The sequence below is a fragment of the Onychostruthus taczanowskii genome, unplaced genomic scaffold (genome assembly GCF_017590055.1).
Source record: "Onychostruthus taczanowskii isolate IOZ18803 unplaced genomic scaffold, ASM1759005v1 scaffold279, whole genome shotgun sequence".
In the NCBI taxonomy this organism is placed as follows: Eukaryota; Metazoa; Chordata; class Aves; order Passeriformes; family Passeridae; genus Onychostruthus; species Onychostruthus taczanowskii.
Window position 1 is genome coordinate 97,771 of NW_024500117.1, and position 25,173 is coordinate 122,943.

The 25,173-nt window shown below is 54.9% G+C and overlaps 2 protein-coding genes across 2 annotated transcripts in view; both read right to left on the minus strand.

Annotated features, from left to right (window-relative positions):
- The window catches only part of ARHGEF11 (Rho guanine nucleotide exchange factor 11), a 42,150-nt gene extending 18,739 nt beyond the window's left edge, over positions 1 to 23,411 (minus strand). Inside the window, exons 1-20 of the mRNA XM_041407706.1 lie at positions 23,403 to 23,411; positions 16,197 to 16,341; positions 15,309 to 15,431; positions 14,883 to 14,969; positions 14,262 to 14,398; positions 11,699 to 12,019; positions 10,321 to 10,431; positions 9,712 to 9,792; positions 9,529 to 9,594; positions 9,316 to 9,417; positions 8,632 to 8,730; positions 7,961 to 8,003; positions 7,711 to 7,807; positions 4,940 to 5,089; positions 3,290 to 3,313; positions 2,956 to 3,109; positions 2,566 to 2,650; positions 2,256 to 2,285; positions 1,350 to 1,476; positions 389 to 565 (exon numbers count right to left, since the gene is read on the minus strand). Coding sequence (XP_041263640.1) covers positions 389 to 565; positions 1,350 to 1,476; positions 2,256 to 2,285; positions 2,566 to 2,650; positions 2,956 to 3,109; positions 3,290 to 3,313; positions 4,940 to 5,089; positions 7,711 to 7,807; positions 7,961 to 8,003; positions 8,632 to 8,730; positions 9,316 to 9,417; positions 9,529 to 9,594; positions 9,712 to 9,792; positions 10,321 to 10,431; positions 11,699 to 12,019; positions 14,262 to 14,398; positions 14,883 to 14,969; positions 15,309 to 15,431; positions 16,197 to 16,341; positions 23,403 to 23,411 — 2,168 coding nt within the window. The remainder of the gene's footprint in view (positions 1 to 388; positions 566 to 1,349; positions 1,477 to 2,255; positions 2,286 to 2,565; positions 2,651 to 2,955; positions 3,110 to 3,289; positions 3,314 to 4,939; positions 5,090 to 7,710; positions 7,808 to 7,960; positions 8,004 to 8,631; positions 8,731 to 9,315; positions 9,418 to 9,528; positions 9,595 to 9,711; positions 9,793 to 10,320; positions 10,432 to 11,698; positions 12,020 to 14,261; positions 14,399 to 14,882; positions 14,970 to 15,308; positions 15,432 to 16,196; positions 16,342 to 23,402) is intronic.
- Positions 21,333 to 25,167, minus strand: LOC121337559 (ETS translocation variant 3-like). Its single transcript, XM_041407700.1, has 2 exons — positions 24,206 to 25,167; positions 21,333 to 23,813 (listed from the first exon to the last, which is right to left on the minus strand). Exon 1 carries the CDS (start codon positions 25,057 to 25,059, stop codon positions 24,271 to 24,273), a length of 789 nt encoding a protein of 262 aa, XP_041263634.1. The 5' UTR covers positions 25,060 to 25,167; the 3' UTR covers positions 21,333 to 23,813; positions 24,206 to 24,270.
- Positions 25,168 to 25,173: the final 6 nt, after the last annotated feature.

A 25,173-nucleotide genomic window follows, 5' to 3' on the forward strand; every position in this document is an offset into this window, starting at 1 on the left:
CTGGGGCTGGGCCCTCCGGAATTCCGGGAATTCCAGGATTTCTGGGATTTCCCACCTGTTGGAGAGGCTGGAGGTGCAAAGCCCCTCCCAAAAACCCCAAATCCCAAATTCCCCTGATCCTGATGCTCCCACCTCCCCAGAGTTTGCTCCCAGAGCCCCGTCACCCCAAACCTGGGGCTGGGCCCTCCGGAATTCCAGGAATTCCAGGATTTCTGGGATTTCCCACCTGTTGGAGAGGCTGGAGGTGCAAAGCCCCTCCCAAAAACCCCAAATCCCAAATTCCCCTGATCCTGATGCTCCCACCTCCCCAGAGTTTGCTCCCAGAGCCCCGTCACCCCAAACCTGGGGCTGGGCCCTCCGGAATTCCGGGAATTCCGGGATGTCCCACCTGTTGGAGAGGCTGGAGGCGGAGGAGGAGGCGGAGTGCAGCCGGGGGGGCTCGCTGCCCGTGTCCATGTCCACGTCGCTGCGCGAGCGCGGCACCAGCTCCGCGCGCCGCGAGCGCCGCAGCTCCTCCCGCCCCTTCAGCGACTCCGAGCGGCCCAGGCGCACCTCGCAGCGCGAGCTAATGGGGGGAAAAATGGGAATTCTGGGCAAAATACTGGGGTTCGGGGCAAACAATCCCCAGGGATTGAGGCAAAAAGTCCCCAGGAATTACGGGAGAAATCATGGGGTTTAGAGGGAAACGCCAGGATCAGGCGCGCCTCGCAGTGCGAGCTGCTGGGCATGGGCAATTCCAGGGGAAAAAAATGGGAATTCTGGACAAAATACTGGGATTCGGGGCAAAAAATCCCCAGGGATTGAGGCACAAAATCCCCAGGAATTACGGGAGAAACCATGGGGTTTAGAGGGAAACGCCGGGATCAGGCGCGCCTCATAGCGGGAGCTGCCGGGAAACAGGGAAAAAAATGGGAATTCTGGACAAAATACTGGGATTTGGGGCAAAAAATCCCCAGGAATTGCGGCAAAAAATCCCGGGAATTATGGCAAATAATCCCCAGGAATTACAGGAGAAATCATGGGATTTAGAGGGAAACGCCGGAATCAGGCGCACCTCGTAGCGGGAGCTGCTGGGGAAAAAAATGGGAATTATGGGCAAATCCCGGGATTTTGGGGGAATCCCAGAATTTCAGGGGAACCCCAGGATTTCTGGGGGATCCCGGGATTTTGGGGGAATCCCAGAATTTCAGGGGAACCCCAGGATTTCAGGGGGAATCCCAGTATTTCGGGGGAATCCCAGGATTTCTGAGGAATCCCAGAATTTCAGGGCAACCCCAGGATTTCAGGGGAACCCCAGGATTTCAGGGGGACCCCGGGATTTTGGGGGATCCCGGGATTCCGGCGCTCACCCGTCGGGCTCCAGCAGCTCCTCGGGAATGCTGCCCGTGGAGAGGCGCTGCGAGCCCGGCTCCGGGGGCTCCCCGTGGCTGTTCTCAAAGTGCTGGATCATGGTCCGGACGTTCCCCGGCTTCACTGCTGGGAAAAACCCGGAATTCCGGGATCTGGGGGCGCCTCAGAGACAATTCCCAGCCCAAATCCTGAATTTCCCGTCCGAAATCCCCGAAAATTCCCACCCCAAATCCAAAATTCCCGATTCTAAATCCTGAGTTTCCCATCCCAGATCCCAAATTCCTGATCCTAAATCCTAGATTCCCAATCCTAAATCCCAAAATTCCCAATACTAAATCCCAAATTCCTGATCCTAAATCCTAGATTCCCAATCCTAAATCCCAAAATTCCCAATCCTAAATCCCAAATTCCTGATCCTAAATCCTAGATTCCCAATCCTAAATCCTAAAATTCCAGATCCTAAATCCCAAAATTCCCGATCCTAAATCCCAAATTCGTGATGCTTAATCCTGAATTTCCCATCCTAAATCCCCAAATTCCCATCCTAAAATCCCAAATTCCTGATCCTTAATCCTGAATTCCCCATCCTAAATCCCCGAATTCCCATCCTAAAATCCCAAATTCCCAATCCTAAATCCCAAAATCCCCAAATTTGCCACCTCAAATTCCCATCCCAAATCCTAAACCTGATCCCACTTCCCGAATTTCCCATCCTGAATCCTGAACCCCCAATTTCCCCCCTAAACCCCAAATTCCTAAATCCCAAATCCCAACCCCTCAAATCCCAGAGTTCCCAGGAATTTCATCAGGGAAGGAAAAATGGGAATAAACCCCGAAACCAAGGGAAAAAAAAAAAAATCATGGAAAAATGAAGGAAAAGCAACAAAAAAGTTGGGAATTTTTACCTTCCGCAGGGGACAGGGGGACATGAAATGCTGGAAAACAAAGAGGAGATGTCAAAATTCCCAAAATCCCGGGGAAAAAGCGGGAATTCGGGAATGCTGATGGGATGAGAACGGAAAAGAACGGGATGGGAATGCGGGAATGAGGCTGGGATCAGGGAATTCCAGGGAAAATCCCAGGAAAATCCTAGGAGAGTCCCAAGAAAATCCCAGGAAATTCCATAAAAATTCTCAAGAAAAGGCCTGTAAAATGCCAAGGAATTCCCAGGAATGCCCAGGCATTCCCGGACTCCGGAATTCCGGGGTCACTCACTGCTCTGGGAGGAGCTCCGGGGTTTCCCGATGTATTTCAGGATCGGGTTCTGCCTCTGCTCCTTCTCCTTCCTGGAGCTGCTGCTCTGTTGGGAAAAAATCCTGGAATCGCTGGGAATCCCGGGAATTCCCCGGCCCAAACCCCAGAATCCCATCCCGAATTCCCAATCCCCACCCCACATCCCGAATTTCCATCCCAAATCCCGAATTCCCGTCCCAAATCCCAGGATCTGGGTCAAAAAATCCCGGAATTCAGGTCTAAAATTCCCAGGATTTGGGCGAAAATTCCCGGGATTCCCCCCGAAACCCCCAGGCTGGACCCCTGGGATCTCCTCCCCGAGCTGCTCCTGGGAATTCCGGGGAATTCCTGGGAATTCCTGGGAATTCCCACCTTTTTGGCCTTGGGGAAGAAGGGCAGCCACTTGTCCTTGTCCGGGAGCTTCTCGGAGGCTCCGGGGTTGCGGGATTCCCGGGATTCCCGGAATTCCCGGGGCCGGATCCCAGCGTGGGCCATGAAGGTGCTGAGGGCGAAGGCCATGGGAGAGCTGGGAGAGAGAATTCCAGAGGGTGGGACCGGCAGAATTCCCGGAATTCCCGGGATCCCCGGGGGCCGGATCCGCTGGGAGAGGGGAAAGTGGGAAAACTGGGAATTCCAGGGGAAGATTCCACAGGGAAAATCGGGAATGGCCCAAATTCCCGGATTTTTCCCCGCTGGATCTGCTCACCTCCGCTCCTCCTCGTACTTGGAGCTGCGGGAAAAGGAATTCCTTGGAGTCTTCCATCCCCAATCCCAAAATTCCCATTCTCTCTCCCAAAATTCCTATTCCCACTCCCAAAATTCTCACTGCAGCCCCACAATCCTATCAGGAATTCCCGAATCCCACCAGGAATTCCCAATCCCAGCTCTCACAGGGTGTCCCCGAGGTGCCCATCCCGACGATCCCATCAGGAATTCCCAAAGATCCCACGGGAATTCCCAACCCCCTCCTCACAGGATGTCCTCCAGGTGGGCAATCCCAATGATCCCAACGACCCCATCAGGAATTCCCAACGGTCCCATGGGAATTCCCAAGAATCCCAAATCCTCACAGGACGTCCCCGAGGTGCCTATCCCGATGATCCCACGGGAATTCCCAAAGATCCCACAGGAATTGATCCCAAATCCTCACGGGATGTCCCCGAGGTGCCCATCCCAGTGATCCCATGGGAATTCCCCACATTCCAAAAGGTCACAGGACGTCCCCGAGGTGCCCATCCCGACAATCCCACGGGAATTCCCAAATCCTCACGGGACGCCCCCGAGGTGCCCATCCCAGCGATCCCATGGGAATTCCCCACATTCCAAAAGGTCACAGGACGTCCCCGAGGTGCCCATCCCGACAATCCCACGGGAATTCCCAAATCCTCACGGGACGCCCCCGAGGTGCCCATCCCAGCGATCCCATGGGAATTCCCCACATTCCAAAAGGTCACAGGACGTCCCCGAGGTGCCCATCCCGACAATCCCATCCGGAATTCCCAAAGCTCACAGGATGTCCCCGAGGTGCCCATCCCTGCGATCCCACCAGAATCCCAACATTCCCAAATCCTCACAGGACGTCCCTGTGGTGCCCATGCCAGCGATCCCATCAGGAATTCCCAACATTCCCAAAGCTCACAGGATGTCCCCAATGTGCCCATCCCAGCGATCCCACGGGAATTCCCAACATTCCCAAATCCTCACGGGACATCCCTGAGGTGCCCATCCCAGCAATCCCATCAAGAAGTCCCAACATTCCCAAAGCTCACAGGATGTCCCCAATGTGCCCATCCCAGCGATCCCATCAGGAATTCCCAACATTCCCAAATGCTCACAGGACGTCCCTGCGGTGCCCATCCCAGCGATCCCATCAGGAATTCCCAACATTCCCAAATGCTCACAGGACGTCCCTGCGGTGCCCATCCCAGCGATCCCATCAGGAATTCCCAACATTCCCAAATGCTCACAGGACGTCCCTGCGGTGCCCATCCCAGCGATCCCATCAGGAATTCCCAACATTCCCAAATGCTCACAGGACGTCCCTGCGGTGCCCATCCCAGCGATCCCATCAGGAATTCCCAACATTCCCAAATGCTCACAGGACGTCCCTGCGGTGCCCATCCCAGCGATCCCATCCGGATTTCCCAATCCTCAGGGGATGTCCCCGAGGTGCCCATCCCAGCGATCCCATCCGGAATTCCCAATCCTCAGGGGATGTCCCCGAGGTGCCCATCCCAGCGATCCCACGGGAATTCCCAACGATCCCACAGGAATTGATCCCAAATCCTCACAGGATGTCCCCGAGGTGCCCATCCCAGCGATCCCACCGGAATTCCCCACATTCCCAAATCCTCACAGGATGTCCCCGAGGTGTCCCAGCTGCCGCTCGGCCAGCGCGCGCTCGCGCTCCCGGCGTTCCCGCGGCTCCCGGGGGCCGTTCCCCAGCTCCAGCTCCTGCAGCTCGTTCTCCCCGTAGAGGCTGCCCAGCCCCAGCGTGCGCTTCGTCCTGGAAAACCACGGGATCAGAGCGCCTGGAATTCCCAACATTCCAAAACACGGGGTGTCCTGCCTGGCTTTCCGGGAAAAGGTAAAAAAAAACGGGATCAGACCTCCTGGAATTCCCAACATTCCAAAACACGGGGTGTCCTGCCTGGCTTTCCGGGAAAAGGTAAAAAAAAACGGGATCAGACCTCCTGGAATTCCCAACATTCCAAAACACGGGATGTCCTGCCTGGCTTTCCGGGAAAAACTAAAAAAAAAACGGGATCAGAACTCCTGGAATTCCCAACATTCCAAAACACGGGGTGTCCTGCCTGGCTTTCCGGGAAAAGGTAAAAAAACACGGGATCAGAACTCCTGGAATTCCCAACATTCCAAAACACGGGATGTCCTGCCTGGCTCTCCAGGAAAAGCTAAAAAAAAACGGGATCAGACCTCCTGGAATTCCCAACATTCCAAAACACGGGATGTCCTGCCTGGCTCTCCAGGAAAAGCTAAAAAAAAACGGGATCAGACCTCCTGGAATTCCCAACATTCCAAAACACGGGATGTCCTGCCTGGCTCTCCAGGAAAAGCTAAAAAAAAACGGGATCAGACCTCCTGGAATTCCCAACATTCCAAAACACGGGATGTCCTGCCTGGCTCTCCAGGAAAAGCTAAAAAAAAACGGGATCAGACCTCCTGGAATTCCCAACATTCCAAAACACGGGATGTCCTGCCTGGCTCTCCAGGAAAAGCTAAAAAAAAACGGGATCAGACCTCCTGGAATTCCCAACATTCCAAAACACGGGATGTCCTGCCTGGCTCTCCAGGAAAAGCTAAAAAAAAACGGGATCAGACCTCCTGGAATTCCCAACATTCCAAAACACGGGATGTCCTGCCTGGCTCTCCAGGAAAAGCTAAAAAAAAACGGGATCAGACCTCCTGGAATTCCCAACATTCCAAAACACGGGATGTCCTGCCTGGCTCTCCAGGAAAAGCTAAAAAAAAACGGGATCAGACCTCCTGGAATTCCCAACATTCCAAAACACGGGATGTCCTGCCTGGCTCTCCAGGAAAAGCTAAAAAAAAACGGGATCAGACCTCCTGGAATTCCCAACATTCCAAAACACGGGATGTCCTGCCTGGCTTTCCGGGAAAAGGTAAAAAAACACGGGATCAGAACTCCTGGAATCACCAACATTCCCAAAATCCGGCACGTCCTGCTTGCCTCTCTAGGAAAAGATTAAAAAAAACGGGATCAGAAGTCCTGGAATTCCCAACATTCCAAAACATGGGATGTCCTGCCTGGCTCTCCAGGAAAAGCTAAAAAAAAACGGGATCAGAAGTCCTGGAATTCCCAACATTCCAAAACACAGGATGTCCTGCCTCGCTCTCCGGGAAAACCTTAAAAAAAACGGGATCAGAACTCCTGGAATCACCAACATTCCCAAAATCCGGCACGTCCTGCTTGCCTCTCTAGGAAAAGATTAAAAAAAACGGGATCAGAAGTCCTGGAATTCCCAACATTCCAAAACACAGGATGTCCTGCCTCGCTCTCCGGGAAAACCTTAAAAAAAACGGGATCAGAACTCCTGGAATCACCAACATTCCCAAAATCCGGCACGTCCTGCTTGACTCTCTAGGAATAGCTTACAAAAAAACGGGATCAGCACTCCTGGAATTCCCAACATTCCAAAACACAGGATGTCCTGCCTGGCTCTCCGGGAAAAACTTAAAAAAAACGGGATCAGAACTCCTGGAATCCCCAACATTCCCAAATCCGGCACGTCCTGCCTGCCTCTCTAGGAAAAGCTTAAAAAAAAACGGGATCAGAACTCCGGGAATCACCAACATTCCCAAAATCCGGCACGTCCTGCTTGACTCTCTAGGAATAGCTTACAAAAAAACGGGATCAGCACTCCTGGAATTCCCAACATCCCAAAACACAGGATGTCCTGCCTCGCTCTCCGGGAAAACCTTAAAAAAAACGGGATCAGAACTCCGGGAATCACCAACATTCCCAAAATCCGGCACGTCCTGCTTGACTCTCTAGGAATAGCTTACAAAAAAACGGGATCAGCACTCCTGGAATTCCCAACATCCCAAAACACAGGATGTCCTGCCTCGCTCTCCGGGAAAACCTTAAAAAAAACGGGATCAGAACTCCGGGAATCACCAACATTCCCAAAATCCGGCACGTCCTGCTTGACTCTCTGGGAAAAGATTAAAAAAAAACAGGATTGGGAGCGCTCAGGAAGTCCCGAAATTCCCCAAATTTGGGATTTTCTACTTGGTTCTGCGGGAAAAACAGAAAAAACGGGATTGGGAACTCCCAGAATTCCCAAGATCTGGGATTTCCAAAAAAAAAACGGGATCAGGATGTCCCGAAATTCCCGATTCTCCTGAAGTTTTCATGGGAAAAACAAAAAAAAATGGGATGGGGAGCTCCTGAAATTCCCAACATTTGGGATTTTCCTCAGGTTCAGCTGGGAAAAAGCAAAAAAAAAACCGGGATTGGGAGGCGCAAAAACTCCCAAAATCCGGGGATTTCCCGAGGTTCTGCCCCAAAGAGGGACGGGGAGCTCCCGGAATTCCCAGAGCTGGGGATTTTCCTGGGATTTTCCCGGGGTTTGGGGCGGCTCCCACCTGTAGTCCTGGAGCTGCTCCTGGATTTCCGGGATGAGGAATTCCTGCGCCTCCAGCAGCGCCGGCCGCAGCTCGTCGCCGTTCCGCAGGCGCAGCTCTGGGAATTGGGGAAATTGGGGATTTTGGGAACGCTCCCGTCACGGCAGGGCTCATTCCCAACTTTCCTGTGGCTCGGGGAAAAGTTTGGGAATTCCCAATCCAGGCCCCGGGATCCTTTTCCAGGGGGAAATTCCTGGAATTCTGAACTCACCGATCTCGGCCAGGAGATGCTCTGGCAGCTTCACCCGCAGGGGCTGGAAAAGAGGGAAAAGCATCCCAAAATCCTGGGAAATCCATTCCAAAATCCCAGGAAATCCTCCCCCCCGCCCCAGGAAACCCTCCCAAAATCTATCCCAAAATCCTGGGAAACCCATCCCAAAATCCTGGGAAAACCATCCCAAAAATCCAGGAAATCCTCCCAAAAAACCATCCCAAAATCCTGGGAAAACCATCCCAAAATCCTGGGAAAACCATCCCAAAAATCCAGGAAATCCTCCCGAAATCCATCCCAAAATCCTGGGAAATCCATTCCAAAATCCCAGGAAATCCTCCCCCCCGCCCCAGGAAACCCTCCCAAAATCTATCCCAAAATCCTGGGAAACCCATCCCAAAATCCTGGGAAAACCATCCCAAAAATCCAGGAAATCCTCCCGAAATCCATCCCAAAATCCTGGGAAATCCATCCCAAACTCCTGAAAATCCTCCCCAAATCCCTGAAGATTCTCCAAAATCCCCGGAAATCCTCCCCAGGTGCTGGGAAATGCTCCCCAAATTCCAGAACACCATCCCAAAATTCTTCCAAGTCCCGGAAAACGCTCCCAAAACCCCTTGAGCCCCCCCAGGGCCGGGCAGCCCCCGAATCCCGGGAATGCCGGCGCTCACCGCCGCCCTGTCCAGGAAAACGTTCCAGATGTCCCTGCCCAGGGCCCGGCTCTCCCGGGGGCTCTGCTGGCAGCAAACCTCGGAGCACAGGTGGAAGAGCTGCAGGAATGCCGAGGAAATCCCGGGAATGCCGAGGAAATCCCGGGAATTCCGAGGAAATCCTGGGAATTCTGCTCCATCCCGACCCCTGGGAACGCCCTGGGAGGCGCCAGGGGCTGGGAATGGGATCCCACGGGGAGGAAATCTGGGGATTTATTCCCAGGAATGTCCTTGGAAGCTCTGGGAGCGCTCTGGGAGGTACCAAAAGTTGGGAATGTGATCCCAAGGGTCAGGAAATTCCAGGAATGTTGAGGAAATCCCGGGGATTCCGAGGAAATCCCGGGAATTCTGCTCCATCCCGACCCCTGGGAACGCCCTGCGAGGTGCCAGGGGCTGGGAATGGGATCCAAGGAGGAGGAAATCCCAGAATTCCTGCTCAGTTTTTATTCCCAAGAATATTCCTGGAATCTCTGGGAGGTGCCAGAGGTTGAGAATGGGACCCCAAGACCAGAAAATCTCTGGAATTATGAGAAAATCCTGGGAATTCTGCTCCATCCATGATCTTGGAATGCTCTGGGAGGTGCCAGAGGTTGGGAATGGGATCCCAGAGGCCAGAAAATCCCGGGAATTTTGGGAATTCCTTACCAGAGGAGTAGGATCAGCCTGGGAGAAGAGGAACCTCAGGAAAACTCCCAAATGGGCCGGGCGGGACTTGAGAATTCCCAAATCCTGGAACACTGAATCGCTCTGGGAACAGAGAGAGGGAGAGGAGGGAAGTGCCAGGATCCCAAAAAATCCCCTCCAAAATCCCCCCAGGAATTCCCAAATCCCCATTCCCGCTCTTCCCGCAATCCTCACCTCGTTGCTGCCGCTGCCAGGCTCGCAATCCTCCTCGGGGCCGATGATCTGGGGCCTCCCCGATCCCTATCCCGAAAAAAAACCGGGATCAAGCTCTGGCAACAGCCCTAGGGAGGATCCCCGTGGGGATTCCCGGGATTTTCCCAGGATTTTCCCGGATTTTCCGGGATTTTCCAGCCCCACCGGATCCGTGGAGAGGCGGGAGCCGAGCACGGGGGAGCTCCGGGGGCTGCCGGGCTCGGAAAAGCCGGAATTCCGGGATACCTGGGAACGGGAATTTCGGGATCAGGATCCCAAAAACCCCCAGGGAAGGCGGGGATCCCAAAATCCCTCGGAATTCCCAGGGAAAAACGCCCAGAGAGGGAAAGGGAGCTGGGAATTCCAGGGGATCCCAAATTCTGGGGGGAGTTTTTCCCTCTCCTGGAATTTTTCCCTCTTTCACCAACCTTTTCCTGGAATTCCCCCCATTTTTCCCAGAATTTTCACCCCCTTTCCCCAGATTTTTCCTGGAATTATTTCCCCCTCTCTTTCCCTTGTTTTTTCCTCAATTTCCCCCCCTCACCTTCTCCCTGGAATTTCCCCCCCCCACCAGGCTTTTCCCAAACTTTTCCTGGAATTTCTCCCCCTTCTTCCCAAACCTTTCCTGGAACTTTCACCCTCTCTTCCCAAACTTTCCCTGCGGTTTCCCCCCCGCTCTTCCCAGATCTTCCCGAACTCCTCCCCACCCTTTTCCCGGATTTCTCCCGGATTCCTCCCGGATTTTTCCCGGATTTTTCCCGGCGTTCCCCTCACCTCTGCGGATTCCAGCCCCGGGTCCCCATCCTGGGGATCCCTCGGGAAACGCCCCGGGAGCTGCGGGGAGCCCCGGAGAGCCTCCCCTTCCAGGGGCCGGGAGCCCAAATCCTGGGAAAAGGGACACGGGGTCAGGGAATTCCCAGGAAAGGCAGAAAAGGGAAAAAGGGATCCCAGAAATCTGGGAATGAGGGAATTCCCACCCTCGCCCACGATTCCCACCGAGCCTCTCCACCCCCAGTTTTATTTTTTGGGAAAAGCATCCTGGGATTCCCAGAATTTCTGGGTTTATTCCCAGATTTATTCCTGGGATCATTCCCTGATTTATTGCCAGATTTATTCCCAGAATTTCCGGATTTATTCCCAGGATCATTCCCAGACTTATTCTCAGATTCGCTCCTGGATCATTCCCAGAATTCCCTGATCCTTCCCAAGATTATTCCCAGAGTATTCCCTGATCCATTCCCATCCCATTCCCACATAATTCCCAGGATCCTTCCCAGAATTCCTGGATCAATGCCATCTCATTCCCATCTCATTCCCATCCCATTCCCATCCCGTTCCCATCCCATTCCCAGCTCCATTCCCAGCCCATTCCCAGCTCCATTCCCATCCCGTTCCCATCCCATTCCCAGCTCCACTCCCAGCCCATTCCCGGTCCATTCCCAGCCCCATTCCCATCCCGTTCCCAGCCCCGTTCCCGTCCCCATTCCCATCCCATTCCCATCCCGTTCCCATTTCCATTCCCATCCCATTCCCAGCCCGTTCCCATCCCATTCCCATCCCATTCCCATATCCATTCCCATCCCGTTCCCGTTCCCATCCCGTTCCCATTTCCACTCCCATCCCATTCCCATCCCATTCCCATCCCGTTCCCAGCCCCATTCCCATATCCATTCCCATCCTGTTCCCGTTCCCATCCCGTTCCCATTTCCACTCCCATCCCATTCCCATCCCATTCCCGGCCCGTTCCCATCCCGTTCCCAGCCCCGTTCCCGGCCCGTTCCCATCCCACTCCCATCCCGTTCCCATCCCATTCACAGCTCCATTCCCAGCCCGTTCCCGGTCCCGCTCCTATCCCGTTCCCGTTCCCATCCCATTCCCAGCTCCACTCCCAGCCCATTCCCGGTCCATTCCCAGCTCCATTCCCATCCCGTTTCCAGCCCCATTCCCAGCCCCATTCCCATCCCGTTCCCGTTCCCATCCCGTTCCCGTTCCCATTTCCATTCCCAGCCCCATTCCCATCCCATTCCCAGCTCCATTCCCATGCCGTTCCCATCCCATTCCCATCCCGTTCCCGTTCCCATCCCATTCCCAGCCCCATTCCCGTTCCCATTTCCATTCCCATCCCGTTCCCATCCCGTTCCCGGCGCCGTACCGCGGCTCCGCGCGCCTCCTGCAGCACCTTCAGCTGCAGCTGGCTGAGCCGGCGCCGCGCCCCCTCCAGCTGCTCCTCCAGCGCCGCGCCCGGCTGCCGCTGCAGCAGCTCCTGGAAGCGCTGCCGCGGGCACGGAACGCCACCGGGAACGCCGGGAACACCGGGAACACCGGGAACACCGGGAGACAAACCCAGAAAATCATAAACATACATCCTCAGGAAAACCCCCCAACGCGACACCGCTCTGCCTGCGGCTTTCCGGGGTTTTTCATGGGAACGCCGGGACACACAGGGATGGAATTCCCACACCATTCCCAGGAAAACACCGGAAAATAATAAAAAATAATCCCAGAAAATACCAGAAAATAATAAAAAAAATAATCTCAGGAAAATCCCCAAAAATGCCACCGGTCTGTCTGGGGTTTTCTGGGGTTTTTCATGGGAACGCCGGGACACACAGGGATGGAATTCCCACAGCATTCCCAGGGAAAGCCCAGGAAAACATCCAGGAAACACCGAAAAATAATCCAAAAAACCCCCAGAAAATAATAAAAAAATATCCCAGAAAATAATAAAAAAAATAATCTCAGGAAAATCCCCAAACATGACACCGCTCTGCCTGGGGTTTTCCAGGGTTTTTCATGGGAACGCCGGGACACACAGGGATGGAATTCCCACAGCATTCCCAGGAAAAACACCAGAAAATAATAAAAAATAATCCCAGAAAATAATTAAAAAAAAAATATCCCAGAAAATCCCAGAAAATATTAAAAAAAATAATCTCAGGAAAATCCCCAAAAATGCCACCGGTCTGCCTGGGGTTTTCCGGGGTTTTTCATGGAAATGCTGGGAAGGAGAGGGAATTCCCACAGCATTCCCAGGGAAACCCGGGAAAACACCCAGAAAACATCAAAAAATAACAAAAAAAAATCCCAGAAAATAATAAAAAAAAATCCCAGAAAATCCCCCCCCCCCCGCGAACGGCGGCGGGAACGACAGCGGGAATGGCAGCGGGAATGGCAGGAACGACAGCGGGAATGGCAATGGGAATGGCAATGGGAATGGCGGGAATGGCAGCGGGAATGGCAGCGGGAATGGCAGCGGGAATGGCAGCGGGAATGGCAGCGGGAATGGCAGCGGGAATGGCAGCGGGAATGGCAGCGGGAATGGCAGCGGGAATGGCAGCGGGAATGGCAGCGGGAATGGCAGCGGGAATGGCAGCGGGAATGGCAGCGGGAATGGCAGCGGGAATGGCAGCGGGAATGGCAGCGGGAATGGCAGCGGGAATGGCAGCGGGAATGGCAGCGGGAATGGCAGCGGGAATGGCAGCGGGAATGGCAGCGGGAATGGCAGCGGGAATGGCAGCGGGAATGGCAGCGGGAATGGCAGCGGGAATGGCAGCGGGAATGGCAGCGGGAATGGCAGCGGGAATGGCAGCGGGAATGGCAGCGGGAATGGCAGCGGGAATGGCAGCGGGAATGGCAGCGGGAATGGCAGCGGGAATGGCAGCGGGAATGGCAGCGGGAATGGCAGCGGGAATGGCAGCGGGAATGGCAGCGGGAATGGCAGCGGGAATGGCAGCGGGAATGGCAGCGGGAATGGCAGCGGGAATGGCAGCGGGAATGGCAGCGGGAATGGCAGCGGGAATGGCAGCGGGAATGGCAGCGGGAATGGCAGCGGGAATGGCAGCGGGAATGGCAGCGGGAATGGCAGCGGGAATGGCAGCGGGAATGGCAGCGGGAATGGCAGCGGGAATGGCAGCGGGAATGGCAGCGGGAATGGCAGCGGGAATGGCAGCGGGAATGGCAGCGGGAATGGCAGCGGGAATGGCAGCGGGAATGGCAGCGGGAATGGCAGCGGGAATGGCAGAGGGAATGGCAGTGGGAATAACATAACGGGAATGGCAGTGGGAATAACAGGAATGGCAGCGGGGATGGCAGCGGGAATAACGGGAATAACGGGAACGGCAGCGGGAATGGCAGTGGGAATAACAGGAATGGCAGCAAGAATGGCAGAGGGAATAGCGGGAACGGCAGCGGGAATGGCAATGGGAATGGCAGCGGGAACGGCAGCGGGAATAATGGGAATGGCAGCGGGAGTAACGGGAATGATGGGAATGACAGCGGGAATGACAACAGGAATAGCAACAGGAATGACAATGGGAATAACAGGAATAATGGGTGAATGGGAATGGGATTGGTGGGATAATGGGAACGGGGGGAATAGTGGATTTAATGGGAATAATGGGAATATTGGGAATGGGTATGAGGGGGTTGGGATCCCCTCAGGGAATTCTGGGATCTCCTGGGTGAGTTTTGGGGTCACTTGAGGGAATACTGGGCTCCCCTCTGGAATTCCGGGCTCCCCCCTAGAATTTGGGACCCCTATGGAATTCTGGGCTCCCCCCTGGAATTCCGGGCTCCCCCCTGGAATTCTGGGTTCCCCCCTGGAATTCCAGGCTCCCCTCTGGAATTCCGTGTTCCCCCCTGGAATTCCAGGCTCCCCTCTGGAATTCCGTGTTCCCCCCTGGAATTCCGGGCCCCCCTCTGGAATTGTGGCTCACCTGCAGGGGCCTGGGCTCCGTGATGCGCTGGGGGGGCCCCTGGGGACACCCCGGGGGCTCCGGCTCCTGCTGGGATCCCGGAATTCCCACGGAGCCGGGGGGGGACCCCAGCAGGGTCAGGGCCACGTAGGCACCGGCTGGGAACGAAACGGGACACGGGAATGTCAGCAGGAAGTCCAGGAAAAGTCTGGGATAAGGGGGCTGTGAGGGGGGGCTGGCAGGGAAAATTCACAAGGGAAAAAATTCCGGGAGAAACGGGAGCGGGAAGGATTTCCTGGAAAACGGGGGGAAAAGGATTTCCAGGAAATATCCGGGATAAGGGGCTGAGAAAGAGTCCCAGGAAAAAGTTGGGAAAAGAGGTGAGAAGGATTTCCAGGGAGAATTTCCCAGAAAAAACTCCTAGGAAAAAATTCCAGGAGAAGTGGGAGCGGGAAGCATTTCCAGGGAGAATCTGGGATGAGGGGTAGGAAGGATTTCCTGGAAAAATGTGGGGAAAAGGGCTGGAAACACTTCCAGGCTCCCCCCGAATTCCCCAAGGATGGAAAACGTCCTCCCCCTCCCCCAGCCCCGCCCTTTCCCATGGAATGGGAGGAGAATTCCCAGGAGAATTCCCGGACTCACACTTGATCAACTTCACCACCTCCAGGTGGGAGCTGTTGGTCACCATCGTCCCGTTCACCTGCGGGAAAATGGGAATTCCCTCCGGAAAACGGGAATTTCCCTGGGAAGGTGGGCAGGGGGGCTGGGAAAATGGGAATTCCCCCGGGAACGTGAGGAGGGGGGCTGGGAAAACGGGAATTCCCCCCGGAAAACGGGAATTCCCCCCGGAAAATGGGAATTTCCCTGGGAATGCAGGCAGGGGGGCTGGGAAAATGGGAATTCCCCCGGGGAAATGGGAATTCCCCCAGGGAAGGCGGGCAGGGGGGGCTGGAAAAATGGGAATTTCCCCGGGAAGGTGGGGAGGGGGGCTGGGAAAACGGGAATTCCCCGGGAAAACGGGAATTTCCCCGGGGAGGCGGGAGGGGAGCGGGGAGCCCTGTCCCCCCGTCCCCCCTGTCCCCCTGTCCCCACCGGGCCGCACGGACTGCACGAGCACCACGCGGTCGCCGCTGACGGTGAAGCCGAAGCCATGCTGGTCCCGCTGGATGATGACACAGCGCTGCACCAGCCCTGCGGCACGGACACACGGACACACGGGGACACACGGACACGGGGACACACAGGGACACACGGACACGGGGACACACAGACACAGCGGACACACAGGGACACACGGACACACGGACACAGGGGACACACTGACACACAGGGGACACACGGACACACAGGGACACACGGACACAGGAGACACACGGACACAGGGGACACACAGACACACAGGGACACACAGGGGACACACGGACACAGGGGACACACGGACACACAGGGGACACAAGCACAGACAGACACAGGGACAGACAGACACAGGGACAGACGGACACAAGGACAGGAGCAAGAGGAGCCAGTGAGGCTCTGCAGTCTGGGTTTGGCCCTGAGGAACCCCCGGTGCCAGGGCCTGCCAGACCTCGGGGTCACTGTCCAGCCCTGACCACCAGCCCCTGTGGCCACCCCTGCCCTCGGGGTCACTGGCCACCCCTGACCGCCAGCTCCTGTGGCCACCCCTGACCTCGGGGTCACTGTCCAGCCTTGGCCACCAGCTCCTGTGGCCACCCCAGACCTCGGGGTCACTGTCCAGCCTTGGCCACCAGCTCCTCTGACCACCCCAGACTCCCCAGGCCCGCATTCCCCCTTGTGGGACCCCAAATCCCCAAATCCCAACATTCCAAGAGCGTGGGAAGATCTGGACCCGCACCCCCAACCCTGAGTGACCACTGAGTGACCACTGAGTGACCACTGAGTGCCCGGACTCCCAGAATTCCCCAGGGAAATTCCCACCTGTGGACTCCGAGGCGTCCGAGGGCTGCCGGTGGTGGCCGGGGGACCTTCGCTCCGAGGGGGACTCGCCCAGGGACGAGGAGAGGCTGCTCAACCTGGGGTGGGAACGGCAACTCGGCACCTCGGGAACGGCCGGGATGGCCACCTGGCAGATCCCCCTTTTCTCTGGGATCACCCCCCCCCCAAGGAAAAAGCCCTGTGGGTTTTCCAGCCCCTTTTCCAGCCCCTTTTTCCATGAGAAGCCCAGACCTGGGCACTGCCCTGGACGTTCCCGGCCAATCCGGGGGAAAATCAGGATTAACCCTCGGGATTACCCACGGCCAAGCCCGGGTCAGCCCTTGTTATCCACCCAAAATCCCTTTTTTTCCCCAAAAAAATCCCCGAATTCCGAGACCCGTGGCATTCCCGAGATGTTTTCCATTAAAAGCCACAATTCCAGGAATGCCCGGGTGCCAGCCAGGGGGATCCAAGGGGATCCAGAGGCTTTTCCTGCCCCTCTGGAAGCAGCCGGGGCTTAACCAGGCTATAAAAAAGTCGTTTAATTCGGCTTAATTAAAGCTCCTTAATTGCCTCGGGGGCGGCCCAGCCACGGCAATTCCCACAATTCCCATTCCAGCGGGGCCTCCAGAGGGACCCCAGCTCTGCTCTCCCTTCCCAGCTCCCAAAAATCCAAAATTCCCAAAATATTGGAGCTTGGAATGGGGAAAAAAAATTCCCTTTTCCCAGCATTTCTGCCCACTGGCTTCCTTCCCACAACAGGTTTGGGATTCCCAGCTGGAAAATCCCACGGAAACCTGGGACAAACCAGGGTTCAAAGCAGGAAAAATGGGAAAAAAAATCCCATTTTCCAGCATTTCTGACCACTCCGTTCCCTCCACGCCGTGGTTTTCCAAGGAACAACAGAATTCCAGGGGCAGCTGGGACGAGCTGCAGGGTTCTTCCCAAAAAATTCCCAAGTGTTTTTGTTGGGAATGCTGCAGGATAACCCCAGCTTTTCCCTGCATCCCAAACCCTTCCACGCTGCTCCCAACCCCTGCAGTCATTCCTGGGGGTTTTTTTTTGGGATCTGATCCCGCTGGGAATCTCCCACAGGGCTCTGCGAGGAGCCAGGATTCCCAAAATCCCACCAATTTTCACGGGAACGACCCCGAATTCCCAAATCCCCCAGGGGAAACGGAACGTGGGAACTGCGGGGCTTTGATTCCCAAATTAACAAAAACTCTCAGGGATTAAAAAAAAAACCTCGGGGGAATTTTTTCTTCCCACATTCCGGCGGCGGCCGCCGAGTTCTGGGGAGGAATTCCGGGAGTTCGGAATTTCTCCTCGGATTTGCAACATTTGGTTCCCTCCCTGCCGGGGGCTGCGGCTCCGCTGCCTTCCCTGGGAAAGCACCAGGGAAAGCCACGGGGAGAGCAGGGAAAAAATGGGAATTTTCCCCATTTTCCCTGCTTTTTAAACCTGGTTTATCCCGGGTTTCCGTGGGATTTTCCAGCTGGGAATTCCAGTTCCAGTGTGGGAAGGATGCCAGTGGGCAGAAATGTTGGGAAAAGGGAATTTCCCCCCATTTTTCCTGCTATGAACGTGGTTTATCCTGGATTTCCATGGGATTTTGCAGTTTTCCCCATTTTCCCTGCTTTTTAAACCTGGTTTATCCTGGATTTCCATGGGATTTTCCAGCTGGGAATTCCAATCCTGCTGTGGAAAGGAACCCAGAGATCAGAAATGTTGGGAAAAGGGAATTTTTTTCACCAATTTTCCTGCTTTAAACATGGTTTATCCCAGATTTTGGTGGATTTTCCAGCTGGGAATTCCACTTTCAGTGTGGGAAGGAAGCCAGTGGGCAGAAATGTTGGGAAAAGGGAATTTTTCCCCATTTTCCTGCTTTAAACGTGGTTTATCCCAGATTTTGGTGGATTTTCCAGCTGGGAATTCCACTTTCAGTGTGGGAAGGAAGCCAGTGGGCAGAAATGTTGGGAAAAGGGAAATTTTCCCCACTTTTCCTGCTTTTTAAACATGGTTTATCCCAGATTTTGGTGGATTTTCCAGCTGGGAATTCCAGTTCCAGTGTGGGAAGGAACCCAGAGATCAGAAATGTTGGGAAAAGGGAATTTTTCCTGCTTTGAACGTGGTTTATCCCAGGTTTCCATGGGATTTTTCCAGCTGGGAATCCCAAACCCTTTTTTTGGGAAGGGATCCCACGGGGACGGCACCGCCCGGGGCGATCCCAAGTGCTGGAAATCGGGAATTTTCCCTGGTTTTTGTTGTTTTTTTTTTTTCGGGAATTCTCCAGGGGAATTCTCCAGGAAGCTGCTCCAAGGGTTCCCGGCGGGGTAATGATTAACGGGAGCCACTCCTGGAAAAGTGGGAAGTGGCAGAGCTGGTTTGGCCGGGAATTCGGGATCCTGGAATTCCCTGGCCCCGGGGGATCCTTTTCCCTTTCCCTGGCACGGGGAATCCGCGGAATTCTGGGGCTGGGAGCGATCCCAGAGGGTGAGGGAGGGAGCCGGGCACTTCCAGGGATGGAAATCCACGGAATAACCCGGGGCAGGATCCAGGATTCACCCCTGAAACCCCAAACAATCCTGGAATTCTCTGGGATGGAAAAGATCCCTAAATCCCAAAAAATCCCACCCTAATCCCAATCCCAGGGACATTCCCACCATCCCAGGGAATAACCTGGGATAGGATCCAGGGCTGATCCCTGGAATCCCAAATAAACCAGGACAGGGAATCCTGGAATTCTGTGGGATGGAAAAAGCAGGAAAAAAAATCCGGGAATTTGGTGGGAAAATGATCCCCGAAATTCACGGGATCTGCTTCATTCCCAGGGCCCCAAATTCCTCATTTTCCACCCAAATCCACGTGGGAAATGCCGTGGCTGGAGCAGGGATCCCAATCCAGGAATCCTCAGCTAAATTCCTGAATTCATCCCAGAAAAACCTCCAGGGTTTTCCAAGGGTTTATCCCACAAAAAAAAAAAAAAAAAAAATCCCCAAATTTGGTTTAAAATGGAGCAAAACAAACTGGGAAAAAGCCAATTTCCAGTGGCGGATACTGGAAATATCCCAAAAATCAGAAAGGTTTGGGATATTCCAACCCCACTCCCCAAATCCGGGAGTTTTATCCCAAAACGTTGCTCCCCTGAGGGATTTACGGAAATGTGGGATGGACTCAGCCCTCCCCGTTCCCAAAATCCCGGAGTTTTATCCCAAAACGCTGCAAGGATGGGGTGGAGGTCGTGGGCTGGGCTGAGCCCCCCCAGAATTCCCAAAATCCCAGAGTTTTACCCCAAATTCCCATCTTTCCCCCCAAGGAATGGGGTGAGGGCTCCAGGACAGGCTGAGCCCCCTCCCAGATCCCCCAAACCCCCAAAATCCCGGAATTTCACCCCAAAGCACTGCAGGGATGGGGCAGGAGCTCCACCCTGATCTAAATCCCTTCCCCTGAGCCCCAAAACGCCAGATTTTCGCCCCAAAATGCCAGATTTTCACCCCAAATCCCTGCTTTTCCCCCGGGACATGGGGCGGGAGGTGCAGATGGGGCTGAGCCCCCCCAGAGCCCCCAAATCCCAGAGTTTCACCCCAAAACACCCAAACCCCCAGCGTTTCACCCCAAAACACCCCAAATCCCAGCGTTTCACCCCAAAACACCCAAATCCCAGCGTCTCACCCCAAAACACCCCAAATCCCAGCGTTTCACCCCCAAAACACCCCAAATCCCAGCGTTTCACCCCAAAACACCCAAACCCCCAGCGTTTCACCCCAAAACACCCCAAATCCCAGCGTTTCACCCCAAACACCCCAAATCCCAGCGTTTCACCCCCAAAACACCCCAAATCCCAGCGTTTCACCCCAAAACACCCAAACCCCCAGCGTTTCACCCCAAAACACCCCAAATCCCAGCGTTTCCCCCCAAACCACTGCCGGGGCGGGGCGGGGGGTCCAGGAGGAGCTGAGCCCGTTTTCCCCCAAGCCCCCAGAGCCCAAAATCCCTGAATTTCACCCCAAATCGCCGCTTTCCCCCCGAGACGCGTGGTGAGGGCTCCGGGACGAGCAGAGCCCCCTCCCAGAGCCCCAAAGCCCCCGAATCTCACCCCAAATCCCGGTATTTCACCCCAAAACCCTGCGGGGACACGCTGCGGGGTCCGGGACGAGCTGAGCCCCCTCCTCTAAGCCCCCAAACCCCCGAATTTCACCCCAAACCGCCGCTTTCCCCCCCCCGGCAGCGGCGTGACTCCTCCCGGAGCAGCCGAGCCCCCTCCTGACCGCGGATGTGGGGGACAGGGGGGACAGTGTGGGTCTGGGGACACTGAGTGAGCTCGGGGTGTGGGGGACACAGGGACAGTGAGGATTTGAGGGGACACAGTGACCTCGGGTGCGGGGGTTACCGGGACAGTGAGGGGGTCACAGTGACCTCGGGGTGTGGGGGACACGGGGGACAGTGTGGGTTTGAGGGGACACACGGTGACTTCGGGGTCTGGGGCCACAGAGTGACCTCGGGGTGCGGGGGACAGTGCGGATTTGGGGGTGTGAGGGGACACAGGGTGACCTCGCAGTGTGGGGGACACCCACGGGGACAGCGAGGGTTTGAGGGGGACACGATGTCCTGGGGGTGTGGGAGGTGACGGGGACAGCGAGGGAGGGGGACACTGAGTGACCTCGGGGTGCGGGGGACAGCGAGGGAGGGGGACACAGGGACAGCGAGAATTTGGGGACACGGGGACAGTGAGGATGTGGGGACACCCACGGGTTTGGGGACAGTGAGAATTTGGGGACAGTGAGGATTTGGGGACACCCACGGGTTTGGGGACAGCGAGGCTTTGGGGACACTCACAGGGACAGTGAGGATTTGGGGACACCCATGGCTTTGGGGACACCCACGGCTTTGGGGACACCAACGGGTTTGGGGACAGTGAAGATTTTTGGGGACACCCATGGGGACAGAGTGGCTTTGGGGACACAGGACAGCGAGGCTTTGGGGACAACCCCAAAACCCCCAAAGAGACCCCCCAGAACCTCGGGAATTTCTGGGATCCGGGGAATCCCCCGACGCCCCTTCCCAAAATTCCTCCCGGATCCCGAACTCCACAAAAACCTTGGAAAAAGCCCAAACCTCCCAAGGAAACCAGGAGCCCTCTCTGTTAAAAGGTTTTTATTTAACGTTTTCAATTCGAGGTAAAATACTTTTTATTTTTCAGGTTTTTTTTTTTTTCCTTTTTTTCCGTTTTTTTTTTTTTCAACTTCCATAACAAAATACGGAGCTATGGGATACCCCTGGAAAAAAATATGTATATTATCCATAAATTTCTCTAGCACTCCATCATATATATATATAATATATATATGCAACCCTTTTTTAAATCTGATTTTTATAGAAATCGGAACTTTTTAAAGGCACAAATTTCGGATTTTTTGTCTTTTTTTTTTATGTTTTCTTTTTTTTTGCCCCTCTACTTTACACCCTATGTACAAAGCCACGCTCCCCATCCCAAATTCCATCGATTTTCCCGGTGGATTCCTGCCGGATTCCCACCGGGCAGAGTTCAAATCCCTCAAAATCCCTCGAAAAAGGGGTTTTTTGAACCCAAAGAAAAGCGTAAATATCGGTTTAAAAAGCGCTAAAAAAAAAAAATCAAAGTTTTTTTCCCCCGGAAAACCCAAAGTTTTTCCGGATTTTTGATGATTTCAACCGAGAGAAAATTCCTGGTTTTTTTTTTTCAATCCCACCAGGACGCGGAGACGCGAACAAAAAAAGAAAGAAACCAACGGAAAAACAGCTTAAAATAATAAAAAACCTCAACATAATTATGGAATAAATAAAAAAATCCGGGACAACCCCATTAATGCTGTTGGGATTTTTCCTCCTTTTCCTCCTTTTTGGGGAATTCCTCCCCAAAAATTCCCCCTTTTTGGGGTTGTCCCATCAAAAAGTCTTTTTTTTTTTCTCGTTTTTTAACATTTTTCCTACGGATTTGCTACGAAAAAGAAGCAAAATTAACAAAAAAAACGGCTGGAAAAACGGGATCATGCTCCGGGGCAAATTCATCCAGGAGAGAATTCCAACCATTCCCAACTTCCCGAGGGTTTGTTTTTATTGAACGGTTTGGCACCTTGGAATTTTAGGAATTTTTCCTTGAAATTTCCGATTTTTTTCTCCATAAAATTTTGATCTGGTTGATTTTTTTTTTCCTTTAAATCCTTTTTTTTTTAATGTTTTCATTCTCCTCTTCCTGCTTGTTTTTTATTTCCTTCCTCTTCCTGCTTTTTTTTTTCCTCCTCCCGGGCTCCGTTGGGAATTCCGGAATTCCCGAGAGGCGCCGGATCCGTCGTCCTGAGTCCGGAATTCCCTGAACTCTCCCAAGTTTTTTATTTCCGTTTTCATTTTTAATCCTTTTTTTTTTTTTCCTTTTTTTTTTTTTTTTTTGCAGGGCAATGGCTGGGAAAAAAAAAAAAACCCCCAACGTTCCCCCCCTTCCCAAAAAAACCCCCAATCCCAAAAAATCCTTTTTAAAGCCACAAAAACTCCAACTTCTTTCCTCCTCTTCCCGTGGGATTTCGCCTCGAATCCGAAGGATTGGAGGTGGGGAAAATCTGGGATTTCCCCCCGTTTTTTTTTGTGTTTTTCCCGACGGTTCCGGCACTTGGATTTGGGATCGGCAGCGGGAATTCCGGGAAAGGCCTCCTCGTGTAATTCCTGAGTTCGTCCTCGCGCCCTCTCCGGGGTTTTTGTTTTGTTTTGTTTTTTTTTTTTGGGATAATCCAGGGGTTTTCCACCCCAAATTCTTTGAACTCCACATTCCGAAGGATCCCAAACCCGGCCGGGTTGGGACTTTGGGAATCGCTCCCGGTTCCTCTTCCAGCAGGGAATTTTCCTGCCCCGCGCCGTCCCCCCGGAATTCCCGGCATTTGTGAATCCTTGGGAATTCCCGGCTCCGCCCCGGCCTTCTCCAGGGTTTATCCCGCTGGGAGCACAATCGGAGCCTCCGGAATTCCGCTGCGCGGGGAACGGCGGGATTTGGGATTTTCCCCCCCCCAAAAACCAGGAGGGATCCACGAAATCCGAGCGATTCCCGGAAAGAAAATTCCCAGAAAAAGTCCAAACGTGGTTTTTGTTTTCTTCTTTAAGGCATGAGTCAAACGGGGAGAAAGGGGGAGGGTCCAAAAATCTGGGAATGGCGCCGGGAATTCCGGCGTTCCCGGGACTCACCACAATCATTCCAGCGCTCCTTCCAAGCATTCCCAAAAATTCCACCCACACGGATTCCGCAGCGGGAAAGAAAAAACTCCCGCTCCGGGCACACGAAAACAAAAAAAAAAAAACCAAACCCCAACATTTTTAATGCGTTAGGATTAAAGGCATCCGGTTAATTTTGTGTTATTCCCGTTCCCATTCCCTGAAAAAGTTTGGAGAGTTTTGCTCATGGCTTCTGTGAGAGAGAGAGAGAGAGAGAGAGAGAGAGAAAAAAAGGCGGGAAAAGGGGAAATTTCCCCGGAAATCCGCCGGGAACGACGCGGCCTCCATCCCGATTTTCCGAGTTTTCCTGAATCCTCTTCCCCCCGCCCCAACCCCGCTCCGTGGACAGTGCAAAATTCCCGATGCAAAATTCCCAAGCTCCACCTTTTCCCAAAAAAAAAAAAAAAAAATTAAAAAAAAAAAAGATTGAACCAAACCAGCTCCTGGATGGCCGGGGAAACCCGGCATTATCCGTGAAAAACGAAAAATCCCAAAAAAACCCCCCTGGATCTGGAGATTCCCGGTGTCCCAAAGAGGCCGGGAGCGGCCCCGAGGCCGCGCCTGGAATTCCTCCATCCCAGTCCTGGAGCTCGAGCCGGCTTTTCCCGGGAAAAGCGAGCGGGAATTGCGGCGTCTTCACCTGCAAGTCAACAACAGAAACAACACAAAGCCCGAAGCTCCCCGCCCCCCTCCCTTCTCCCACCCCTGAAATTCCCTAAAAATTCCCAGACCTACCCCGCCCCCCTCCCCGCCCTGATCCCAAACTGCTCTGCAACCTTGCTACATAAATACACGGATGTTTTTCCGGGTGTTTTCCAAGGTTTTTTTGTTCCAGCCGGGATTAGGTGTCGGAGGCGGCGGCCACGGCCTTGGGGAGGTGCCAGATCCCGTTGGGCCGCGGCTCCTCGGGCATTTCCTGCCGGGAATCTCCGTTCCAGCGGCGCTTCAGCCGCAGCTTGGGGGGCATCAGGGCGTCCTCCCTCCTCTCCTGGCCCCCGGCCTCCCCGGAGCAATCCCGGCCCGATTTCTCCGCGCTCTCCTCTCCGGGGGCGCCGGCCGGAGCGGGCACGGGGATCCACGCCGGAGCCGCCGGGCGGGCGAAAACCGGCACCTTCTCCTCCTCTTCCTCCTCCTCCTCCTCTTCCTCCCCGTGGCGTCTCTCCGGCTTCTCCTCCTCCTCCTCCTCCTCGTGCTGCTCCTTGTCCGGCGCCGGCTCCACCTTGACGCGGGGCAGCGGCGCGCCGGCGGCCTCGGGGCTCTCCAGCCTCTCGCGGTTCTTGCGGCCGGCCGGCGGCGGCTGCAGCTTGATGGGGAACTGCGGCTGCTCCTCCAGCGGCACCGGGCACTGCAGCGGCGGCACCACCAGCGGGTAGCGGGGGAAAGTCCGCGGGCTCAGGTGGTAGTTGAACACGGAGCAGGCCTGCGAGTGCAGGTAGTGCTTCATCTCCTCGGGGTTGAAGGAGAAGCAGCTGCTGCCGGCGGCGGCGAAGGGGCTGAGCCCCGGCGACGGGCTGTAGGAGAAGAGCGTGGGGGTGAGCGACAGCGCCGGCGAGATGGGCACGTTGAGCACGCCGGGGCGGCCCGGCAGCGGCGACACGGCGAAGGGGCTGTGCGGGTGCTCGGGGAACATCCCGGGCCGGGAGAAGAGCGGCAGCACCACCTCGGGCTTGCGCTTGGGCCCGGCGGCTGCGGCGGCGGCGGCGGCGTGCGGCGCGGCCAGCAGCTCCCGGCGCCAGTCCGGGCC